The 11,909-nt window shown below is 37.7% G+C and overlaps 1 protein-coding gene across 2 annotated transcripts in view; it reads right to left on the bottom strand.

The window, feature by feature from the left end:
• Positions 1 to 4,670: 4,670 nt before the first annotated feature.
• HOMER1 (homer scaffold protein 1) overlaps positions 4,671 to 11,909 on the bottom strand; it is a 135,012-nt gene continuing 127,773 nt past the window's right edge. For both annotated transcript variants that reach the window (XM_040225900.1, XM_040225899.1), the window contains exon 9: positions 4,671 to 11,652. In XM_040225900.1, the coding sequence (XP_040081834.1) occupies positions 11,464 to 11,652 (189 nt within the window). In that variant the 3' untranslated portion in view covers positions 4,671 to 11,463. The remainder of the gene's footprint in view (positions 11,653 to 11,909) is intronic.

Below are 11,909 nucleotides of genomic sequence, written 5' to 3'. Positions count from 1 at the left end.
TCAACTTAAGACAGACCCAGCCAATTAGAATTTCCCAGCTGAAACCACCTCCTCCCTGCAATTACAATTAAGTTCCCCTCATTATCAGCACTTGGGGGGCCAGGGAAGTGTGGGTCCTGCTTACGGAGCACTTCTGTTGATGCTGCATTGCTGACACGGCTGAGTCCCCTTTGGCTCTGGCCACTCGCGTGCTTCCGAATCAGCACCCACCGATGTCCATCTGCTCACTGGTGCCACATCCACACAGGTGACCTCCTGTCCCGACTCACTGGTTCCTTTGCTGGTGGCATGTGCCTGCTAGAGGGCGAGGCAGGGAAAATCCTCAGCTCCGCCCTCGGCCACCTTGGACCCCCAAGAAACCTCTAGGCAAAGCATGGAAACTGAGGCAGTTGGATGTCTTCTGCACTTTGGTTCTCCGTCCTCTCTGCAGACTCACGTATTTGTTCGCCAAACTCTGATCTCAGGCTGGCGTGTCGGTAGGAGAGGCACTGCTCAGGCCTTTTCTTGGTGACTCTTGCCACCCTCTCCTCACCTCTCTCCCTTCAGTTTCTCTTCCTTGTTTCATGGGGAGGGGGGTGTCTTTTTAAAAAGGTATCATTCAAGGGGAGAAATCCAAAAGTAGAGAGTTGACTCTGTTTACTACAGTAACGATCCAATCTCACGGGCCAGAGAAGAGGATGTTTGTGCTGTTGCCTGAACTGGGGGGCAAGGGCAGAGAGAAGGGGTTCCCTGGTGGCTCAGTGGTAAAGAATCCACCTGCCAATGCAGTTCGATCCCTGGGCTGGGAAGATCTCCTGGCGAAAGAAATGGCAACCTGCTCCAGTATTCTTGCCTGGAGAATCTCATGGACAGAGGAGCCTGGCAGGCTACAGTTCATGATGTTGAAAAGAGTCAAACACGACTTTGCAACTAAATAGCAACTAAGTGGGGGAAAGGAGCAATAAATGCCAGAAAAGCAGCAGAAATTAAAACTTTTAACATATCATCTCAAAACACATCTCTTGAATATCTTTTGCATTTGGTTCAGCTATTTTCACATCATTTCCATTTTCCTTTTTTTTTGTCTCTTACCTGTATTGCTACAATTGGCATGGAACATTGTGTGAGTTTAAGGTGTACAACTGATGATTTGATACATGTATATATTGTGAAATGATCACCACAGTAGGGTTAGCTAACACCTCCATCACCTCACATAGTCTTGAATTTGTTCTTGATGCTGTGGCCAGAGTGACTTACTTTCTCTAAAATGTAAATCCAGTCCCATTCCTCTCTTCCTCTGAGGTTTAGGTGGCTTTTCATTCCCCTTAGGGAAAGTCAGACCTGCTGAGGACACCCGCTAAGGTCCCACGTGGAGTCTGTCCACCCTCCTGCTCTGGTGCTCCAAGCTAAGCTGCTGAGCAGGAGACGGAATTTGAGCCCGTGGCTCTGTTCTTGTGATGAGCCTTTCTGCTCGGCTCTCCACCCATTCACCGATCTTCCCCTTTTATATCTCGGCTCAAAGGCCCCCTCCTCAATGCCTCTATCTCCCTCCTCCCTGTATATTCCCCAGAAGTTATCATTCCTTTCACGGTAAGGTTCATGCTGTATTGCACCTACTGGCTAACACACGTTTCCTCACTTTAGAGTATAATCTTCTCGAGGCAGGGAATGTGTCTTACCATCTTTGCACTCCTAGGGCCCAGCACAGTTCCTTGCAACACTGCAGGTATCATAAAATATTTGACTCAATGAGCAGCCACCTGGTAGGGGATGGATCAGAAGCAAAGCCACCATTTAGGTGACAAAAGACTCCTGCAAAAGTGAGTCTTATAAAGTGAGGTTAAAGTGAGTCTTTACTTATGTCCTTCTTTCCTGCTTTGAAGGCTCCAAGCAGAGCACTTTGAGTTTTAAACTGTCCTACACACACCTGGGGTCCTCCAGGCAGCCCCAGACGGTGGCCTTGGACAGTTGGTACACCCAGTCTCTATGCAAAGGTGAACATTTACACCGAGAGTCCTCTCTTTTCAATGGCAGTAGGCATGTTCAGTCACTCAGCACATTTCCAAGAGCAAAGACTACGTCCAAAGCATGTTGCTAGGTGTTGCACGTAGTATAATTCAGAAGGATTTTCATCAAGACCAGTTAATTTTTTTTTGGTGAATTTCAGTTTTCAGGAAAAGCTAATATCCAGAGTTCATTCTTACTACGGACATGAGAGGGACTGTGGAACATTTGGTAACTGGGTAGTAAATAATCTTGAATACCTCTAGCTCTTAACAAAATAGCATCAGGGTCTGAAAGACGGGGTAGAAGAAAAAAGCAAGTAAATACAGAAATGCTTAAATAAACCATCACCCATCCATAAAATTCAATACACTGAAGAAGTTAAAAAGTATCAGGCAAGTCTCTGTGTACTAACCTGGACAGATCTTCCTAAGAGATTAAGAATAGCAATTGTATAACAAGACATACCATTTGATAAAATTTAGGTACTGCCTCCCCTCAAACACAACTAGTTATTTTTATAAGCACATATAAATACATATAAAAATGCTAAAGGGATATGCATGAAACAGATTATAGTAATTTCTCGGACTGGAACTGAAAGATCAAGGGTGACTTTTGCTTTATCTGTACTATTAAAGATATTTGCAAAAGGAAAGCATATGTGAACCACTTCCATAATTTAAGTGAAAAATAAAGGATTTTTTCCTTAAAAAGGAGAGAAGCAGAGAGATAGGTATTCAAAACATAGTATGTTTTTGAAAGAAAACATGATTTTTCTCATTAAGTAATGCTTGTTAAATATTGTGAGTTGGTAAATTTTGTACCTGCCTTCTTACAAAAGGTCTGCAGTTCATAGTTCAGACACGATGCAGTGGGAAGGGAACAGGATGAATAGGCAAAGGACCTGTGTTCTACTCCACGCTCTGCCTCTTACTTGGCTCATCTCTTAATGGTGCTGAACCTCAGACTCTACAAAATCTATAAAATGAGGATAACAATAACACTGAAGTCACAACACTGCTGTGAAAACTGGTTGTGAGTGCGGTGAGCAGGACACGTGCCATAGACAGTGGTGTTCTGCACCATTTATATAAGAGGATTTTAATGCACAGGACATAATCTAAAATAAAGGCTCTGCCAAAGCAGACCAGGATTAACCACTACATAAGAACAATAGGAACAAAAGTGGTTTAAAAGTAAGAGTTTATTTGACAATTCACAAGTGATTTGCAAATTTTATGGATTAGTTGGAGCCAAATTTGAAAACCAGAAGCTCCTCTTTTCTTCCTGGAATATCTAACATGCTCTAATTTGTTGCCTAAGTAGTGCAAGTCGTGTCTACTCAAGGAATTCAAGCTAATTTTAACTCAAACTAGAAATAAAAATCAAATATACCATACAGCATTCTAAAACCAAGTACAGAGAATATTTTGTTGTTGTTGTCCTTGTTTGAGATCATTTATACCAGAGATAATTTGTATACAGTGACCTGTTTATGAATCAATATGAAAAAGAATAAGGATCATTTAAGATTAACAGAAATATTAGCTCTCTAAACTTTCTATAGCAATGAAAACACAAATGCCATCTGGTCCTAGTGGTGAATTCAATATCAAAATAACACATTTAAAAACGATACATGTAATACACTCAAGCTTCTAGAACTTGATTTTGAGGAGAGGCAGCTCGGCCACAGAAAAGGTAATAAGCCAAGCTATACTAGGAAAGAGTGACCCCCCTCCCCATCCTTATAGCTTTTTAGAAATGACAGCTTCATAGAAAACCATTAACAGAATGGTATGTAACATTTAATTTAATAATATGTCAATAAGAAAACTGAAGCTATTTTCATAAACAGCATTTAAGGTTTACAGAAGACAGATATTATCATATGTTGATCCTATTTCTATATTTTGTTTTAGTTGCACAGTTTTGAGAAATTTCCGATTCACATTAAGAAATGGTAGTGGTTCTTTAATAATTCACCTTGAAATACCAAGATGCTCTTCAGTTGCCCAGAGATGGCTTTATGTTGGCATCTGCACAAAAACAGTTAACCTGGTGCTGATGTTTGCCAGATTTCAATGTTTTAAAATGTTATAAACTGCATATCTGAGTTTGTTCATTTTTAATTTTATATTAAAATATATCAAGCAAATATTAACAAAAGGTCTCAGCAGAACATACTTGGAATATCATTACCTCAAGATATGAGTTGATATGTCAGTGTTTTGAACCTCATGTGAAACCTGGCTTTCTGAAACTCCACCCTGGGCTTCCATGAGTCCCCAACTCTGGCCGTCTACTCAGTACTCTTGGTCATTCCTTCTGTTTCTTTCGCAAGCTCTTGTCTTACACCTGGCCCAAAGTGACATTTTCATCTTGTAATCACCCCATTTTCCATGCTCTCAATTATAATTACATATGCTGATAACCCCCAAATAGCTTATCTCCAGCTCATCAATTTTTCTCTTAAGCCCCAACTAGAATCATATTTCCACTCAGATATTTCACAGATATCTTAAACTTAAAACAGATCTAACCCATCATTCATCTTGTTTTGTCTTGCCTTCACCAAAACTAAGCCATTCCCCATCTTGAATTCACTGTCTCAGTAAATAGGATTGTTCACCTGGTTGTCCAACTCAAGAGAGCTAGGAATCAGCCTGTATTCTCCTCTCTTTTTTTTGCCATCTACTGATTCTACCAAGAAGCCGTACTCATTCTATCTCCCAAATACTCTCTGAATCCATTGCAACTTTTCTATTCCAGCATAGCCACATAATGCAGCCTCTTAACAGAGACTACTGCGATCTCCAGAGCTATCTAGACTCTATTTTCTTTTTTTGGTCATAAGCATGTGGGATCTTAGTTCCCTGACCAGGGATCGAACCCGCGCTCCCTGTAACGGAAGCACAGAGTTAACCACTGGACCACCAAGGGGAGTCTCAATACCTAGATTTTTAAACCATTTATTTTAACACTACATTACTTCTCTACAAAAATAATCCTTCAATATCTCCAGATTATTAGAGAATAAAACCCAAATCTTTCATGTGCTTAAAAAGGCTTTCCTGATCGACCCTTTGCCTACTCTTCAATCACTATCTTTTGCCATACACCCTCCCCTAACACCCTATGTGTCAGTATACTAACGCATTCTAATTTTCCAAATGCCTCAGTGCCTTCATCCATCCAAGTCTTTGCACACGACACACTTTCTACAATTCTCTCACACCCCTTCTTCCACTAGCTAGCCCCTACTTCTCCACCAAAACTCAGTTGGGGATCACCTCTTCTGGGAAAGATTTCTTGACTCTTCTTCCCTCTGGTCCCCCTCATACTAGGGCTCCTCTCTAGCACAGCATTTATGCACTGTGAACTATGTTCTGCACCAAAGGATAAGCATCTCTCTTCATGTTTCTATTCCTGGGATAGAGCAGGTGCTTAACAGATGTTTTAGATTGTTTATGTTTTAGGTTTAAGAGAGTTGAAGGCACAAATAAGAGACCAATGGATCACTTACAGGTCTATTAACAAATACTAACCCCACAACTGTTATTTCCCAATGAGATGGCACCTCGCTCCATAAGACTTTTAAATTATTCTAGTTCAAACCCAACCCTTTCTTAAAAGATTAAAGATATAGTTACTGTATGATCCAGCAACTCCACTCCTAGGTATATATTCAAAGAAATGAAAGCACGACTCAAATACTTGTATATGAATATTCATTGCAGAATTACTCACAAATGCCAAAAGGTGGAAATGGTCCAAGTGTCCATCAAAAGATAAATGGATGGTATAGCCATACAATGAAATATTATTCAGCAATGAAAGGGAATGAAATTCTGATATAAGCCACAACATGGAAACTTTGAAAACATTAAGTCAGATGCAAAAAAGACACAATACAGGATTCCTTTATATGAGGACTATCACCCATCTAAAGTACCTAGGGCCATGAGTCACTTCTGTGGCTGATCGAATGTCTTGATCAACCTGAAGCAGCTTTAACTTCTGTGGAACCAGAACTGACCACAAAGTTACCCAGTGCTGACTGCAAAACCCACATCCTGCTTAGCTACTAATTTAGTGTTGGGGGAGGAGTTTTACAAGTCTACAACTTATTTCACTAGGAACTTTATCAGGTAATTTGTCTCCCCAAGGCCTTCATAAGCAGTTTGCTCCTTAAATTTTACGGACTGAAATTCTGCATATGAAAGTTACTTTTCTTGGATTATCTGAAGTCTATAAATTCAAAAAACTGGAGAGGAAAACATACTGCATAAATATGACACTCACAAACAAAGTATGGCCTGCGACTGACTGATAAGCATTGTGAACACCAAAGGAGGCTGCAGGAAGAAGTTCAAGAAAAGCGAACACAGGATTTAGAGTTAAGAAGTGTCCTAACAGAGATATTACAGAGAGGTAAGGCAGGCAAGCTCGAGGGGAAAACGGTGCCAGCTACATGAGCAAGATCTCCACCTTCGACAGTGGACAGGATAGCCAGACTGACTGCTGGGGAACACAGCAGGTGCAATCATTTGGGCCTTTTCCCTGCATCCCCCCTCCAAAGGAACACCCCTGGCAGGGACCTTATATGTAGAAATGAAATATCAAACAGAACAGTGCCTGTCACATAGCAGATATTCAACAAACACCTATTTCTATTTGCTTTCATATTGAAGTTGTTGAGAAAACATTTACTTCTAGCCCTGTTTTCTGAAACAGTCATTCCACTTAAGGTATAATAACCCAAAAAGTCATAATACAAGTCATACAGATATGACTTACTATATATTTATGCATATATAGTAACATAGTTATAAACCACAGACAACAAGATAAAATGATGAATGTAGTTAGAAAAAATACCCACAGAAGAAATTTTTCTATATTACAGAATGGGCTTAATTTTGCATTTACTAGGCACCCATTGTCACTTAATTTGGTTTTATTAGGAGACAACAGAGTAATCTTTCTGTCCCTGGGTAAATCTGACGTGAAAATAATTGACAAAGTAGGTCAGAATGCCACAGAATGCTGAGTTCTGAACGTTATGTGTCATATTAGGTTATAAATCCTGACAGGCAAAAACGAGAGGATCTTTTGAAAGCCTCTGAAATTCATGAGGGCCATCCCAAATTGTTTAGTTAAAAGCAGCAGCAAGGTAGGAAATAGCACTTTACGTTCCTTCTATCCTGACGTGTCTTAGATGAAAACAGAGGGCATTATGCTCCTACTCTTTTGCTGGTCCTGGTTTCACGAAAAATATCCTCTCCTCGCCCCATACACTCCTGGTATCCTCTGGAATGTGTGCTTTAATCTAAGAGATAAAAAGGGTACTTACAGAGATCAATGAATTGACTAGAAATCTATTGGGAGCTTATGGCCTTTCTCCTATTCTGGGTGCAATTTCTCTCCCTGGATCACCTGTTTTTGGTAAAAACAACTCCGTTCTTTTTCATCTAGTATACTAAGCACAAATCACTTGGCAGTGTAGAGCTGATCAAGTCTTTTCTTGAGTAAAATTGTTAGTTATTTGAAGCTATTTTACAACATGTAAACAAAAAGAGAAAACCATTCATTTCTTCAATTCGTTAACTATGCTTATTTCTGTGACAACCATACATCAGTTTCCCACAGAGAAAAACTGCCATAAAAATTAAAGGTTCAATTGACTATACTCCAGTACAAAATAAAAGGCTAAAAAAAAGTTAAGGTCCAATTTAACATGAATATTATTAAAAAATACATTCGCACAATTTAGAGTAAGGTGAATGATAAATCTGTTTCCATCCCCAAATGATCCCTTTCTAGCAATTTTTTAAATGTTTTCTCACATGAAAATTATCTTTACAGCAAATACTGATTATAACATAGTATCTTACTGGAGAAATATGTTTTTTTTCTTACATGTGTCATTCTCAACTACTTCTTACCTGAAAGTTTTCCTCTTTAAGATTTATATAAATTAATTGACTTCACAAAGGGTAAAGGAACAATGCTAAGTATCCAGAAGAGAAAAATTCAATGAAGACTATTTCATGACTTCAATCACAATATCAGGAGGTTAAAGTCATTTGATATCAAACAAAAGGATTTCAATAAATAAAAACGACAATAAACCACTGCCACCAAATAAATATTTCCTGTGTCTCGCCTCCCGTTCCAGAGCTGTCAGAAAGTCAGAAGGGAGAGAGCGGATGAACACACTCCAGAGTTAAGTAAGAACATGGAAGACTGAAGCACACATGTGAAACACCACATTTAATTTTAACAAGGCAGAGAAATGAGTTTTAAAAGGTGGCTGTGGTTCAACTGTGAGTGTCTCTTTTAGTTCCACTTGAAAAAAATGGTATAAGTTTTTCCTCTAACTGCTTCTCAATAGTTCAATGACAGCAAAACATTAAATCTATGGTGATGCTGGAGTTCTCCCATAGGGACAGAAGGGGTGCAACTTCATGGCCTTTTTTAATCTGCAGGAAGAAAGAGGGAGGAAAAAAGAGAGGAGAAAGAGAGAGGAGCAACAAAAACTAATTTTCCAGGCAGGGAAATACTTATAAAACCTTTTATGTCAAAGTTAGGATTTCACAACATAACACACTAATGCAAAAGCCAGTAGCACCTGTAAGATTTAAGTAAATGCTGCCATTACTTAAATGCTTCTTTAAAAATATCTGTAAAAGACTGAAGGAGAAAAAGATAAACTACATTCTTCAGAGAACAACAAAGGTATTTCAAAATAAAAACTGTATTTTTGTTTTTCTTTTTTTCAGTTGTTTTTTTGTACAAGAATTCGGTCATCATATAATAACTTCTACACAATGGAATCAATCTCTGCTCTCCTTCCCTGCGTCACTTCCAGTCCACATCTTCAGGCTATAGTCCCCCAACATTATTTTCTGATAAATATATTACCACAGTTTGATCTAAATATAGATACATTATATAATATTTGTCTCTGGGAAAAAAATCAAATTTTAATATGCAAACGTTTATTTATATAATACAGAAATGGAGAAAATGACGGTAGGCACACAGCCTAATTATGACTTGTAGACGATGATTTCTAGGTACTCTCCTACTGTAAATGAGTGTCTAAAATAGTCTTAATAAGAAGATTTTATTTATATGTGCACTTGTGTCCACCTTATCCCATATACTATACATGTCTAAAGACAATCTGGGAATTTAAAGGTGCAGCCCTCAAGAAATTGTTGAAATCACTTAAAAAAAGAAAAAAAAAGGTAGACTCTATTGGAAAGGAAAAAACTCACAAAATTTCCAATTTTAAATTTCACATCAGTAGGAAAATATTAAAAATAATTTTCTGTATATACATATGAGTATATGTATATATTGAATTACACACATGTCTCATATATCAATACAATTCAAGTGGAGACAGTTTGGTGACTTATTTTCCCATTAAATGACAACTATGTCAAAATTTAAAAATATCTTATTACATCATTAAAATAATTCACTTACCATTTCAATAGCTAATACTGTTTTTTTTTCTTTAATTTTTTTAACTCTTCATAACTAAATTCCCTGATCCCTAGTGTTAAATCCCCTATTTAAATTAAAATATGGTGCTCTGTACTCAGAAACTGATGGATAAAGTCACATCTACTTCAAAATTCCATCAATCAAATAAATTTTATTACCTGATTTATCAGAGAAATAGCTCTGAGCTTGTGTACCTAAATTATCCTCCCTACAAGAAATAGGTGAGGAAAATACCCTAAAATAGATGGAGGTACATGATATTATAGCACATATAATACATGATGATTAAGTGTCTGATATAAACTTTTCAGAGACACCTGAAAACTCACTTTAGAAACTAACTTTAGAAACAAACCATTTATTTTTCACTCTAATATAAATTAATATGTATGTATCTACATACATACACATACATATATAAAACAAAATTGTCTGGTGTTGAGTAGCTGTGTGAGTGAAAAAATGGTTACAAATTGATTAATCAGCTTAATTTTGTACTTAACAATTCAATTATTTGGGGGTACAAACAAAAAGTCAGTGCATGTGTAGACTTCATGGAGTCGATACTCAAGCATACACGTTAAAAAAGAACCCTCCTCAACATCACAAGCATTGTACAGCAAGAATATATGGACTCTGATGCAATTCTTATTCCATAAGCAGACTAGCCAGCACTTGACTTACTTTTTAAAACAGCTCCTTGAAAGAAATATATAAAGAAATGCCTGTTTGCTAAAAGTCCTTTAAAATTACATCAAAACAACATTAAAACCTGTTCACTGAGGAGAGCCCACTGAATTGAATTCCTCTTTTGAAATGCCTAGTTAACAGTTTAGAATATTGCCTTGTGAGGATTGACTAGAGATGTGGTTGATGTGAAGACCCAGACAGAGTAAACGGCTCCTATCCCAATAGTCCTCTGATTGGCTGCTTGATGGAAATGGATCACCTTTAAAATAGCTATACACCTTAAAATGATCTATAATAAACAGTTCCCCAACAACCATTAGTATTTGTAAATTGAAATGCATTAATCATTCAGAAAAGATTTCTTGCAAAATATATAAATAAATGTAACTGCATATTCTGTAAATATACTTAACATTGCTAGACCAGACCGTCAGTGACGGGCTGCTATGTTTCAGTACGGTGTGTCAAATTTATTAGAAATTTAAAAAGAAAAATTTTGGAGGGACTCAGCTGCCTTCATTAGTTGGCTTTAAAATGTGTAATAAAATGGGAGACAGTATCTTTTCATAAATACATGGAATCAATATGGAAAAGTAAACTATACAGCAGACAAGATTAGAGAACACCAGAGTGTATCAGAGTGGCCACCAGAGTGAAATATCTTCCAGTATAAAAAAAGGGAAGAACTCTATACACCCAGTTATAGTGTGTTTCAATTAAAGATGCAGCTCTCTTTCACTCCTGGCAAGAATTAATTGGTAATGGCACTGCCTTTGGCAGTGCAAAAATATCCTGAGAAATTATTCAGATTACAACAAAAGACAGGGCTTTCATCACTAAGGTTTTGCACAAAACACAGCTTTAGATATCATAAATAAATTAATTTGAAAAGCAGATAACCTTCACTGTGTTGAACACAAAAAGGGGGGGGTGTGACCCAGACATTTGTTAATTCTCCCAGTGGCTAATATCAGAAAAAAAGATTGCATTAAGTGTCTATTTATAACTTTCTAGTTAACTATGGCCAACGATATACATGGAGGTAATTTGTAGTTCAAGTTTTTCATCTCTTTTTTCCCCAACTAGCTACAAGCTGAATTTTAAAATTTACACTGAAATATACAATTCCAATTTTCAAAAGATCCTCCTCGTGGAGAAGAGATATTCAAATCTTTTTTGTGCAATCTTGATGCGGAGCCCAAACAATCCTACGAAGAGAGACAGTATCTTTTTTAATCAATTGGCACTGAAATTTAACTTTCCTTAGCTGCGTTCTAGTAGCTTGGCCAAGTTATCTCGTAATTCTGTTAGTTCAAAGATTTTTCCATCAAGGATTTCTAACAGGGTCTTCAGGTTATTGCGAAAAGCTTCTTGTTCATTCTGACTTTTCTCCAGACGTTGCTCTAAGTCAGACAGTTGTCCCTCCAGGTCTTTGTTCCGAATTTCTACTTCCTTTAGAAACAAAAGTGTGATATATAGATATGTGTGTCAGTCGAAGATTTAAGAAACAATATAACTTTTATTATTAGAATACTGTGATGGTCCATGCAGTTTGATAATCAGGATGAGCTTCTGAATCTCAACACAACGTAAGGAGGTTTTCAGATTGTGCCATCTAAGAAATCCATGTAGTTTTACTGACTGGCTGCTCATGAATCCATCTATCCCTAAGCACAAATTTCCTCCCTGCCTGCTCCATGAAGGCAACA

Source organism: Oryx dammah, unplaced genomic scaffold (genome assembly GCF_014754425.2).
Source record: "Oryx dammah isolate SB20612 unplaced genomic scaffold, SCBI_Odam_1.1 HiC_scaffold_26, whole genome shotgun sequence".
Classification (NCBI taxonomy): domain Eukaryota; kingdom Metazoa; phylum Chordata; class Mammalia; order Artiodactyla; family Bovidae; genus Oryx; species Oryx dammah.
Note: the sequence above shows the minus strand (reverse complement) of the source record. Positions and strands in the feature narration are given on the sequence as shown.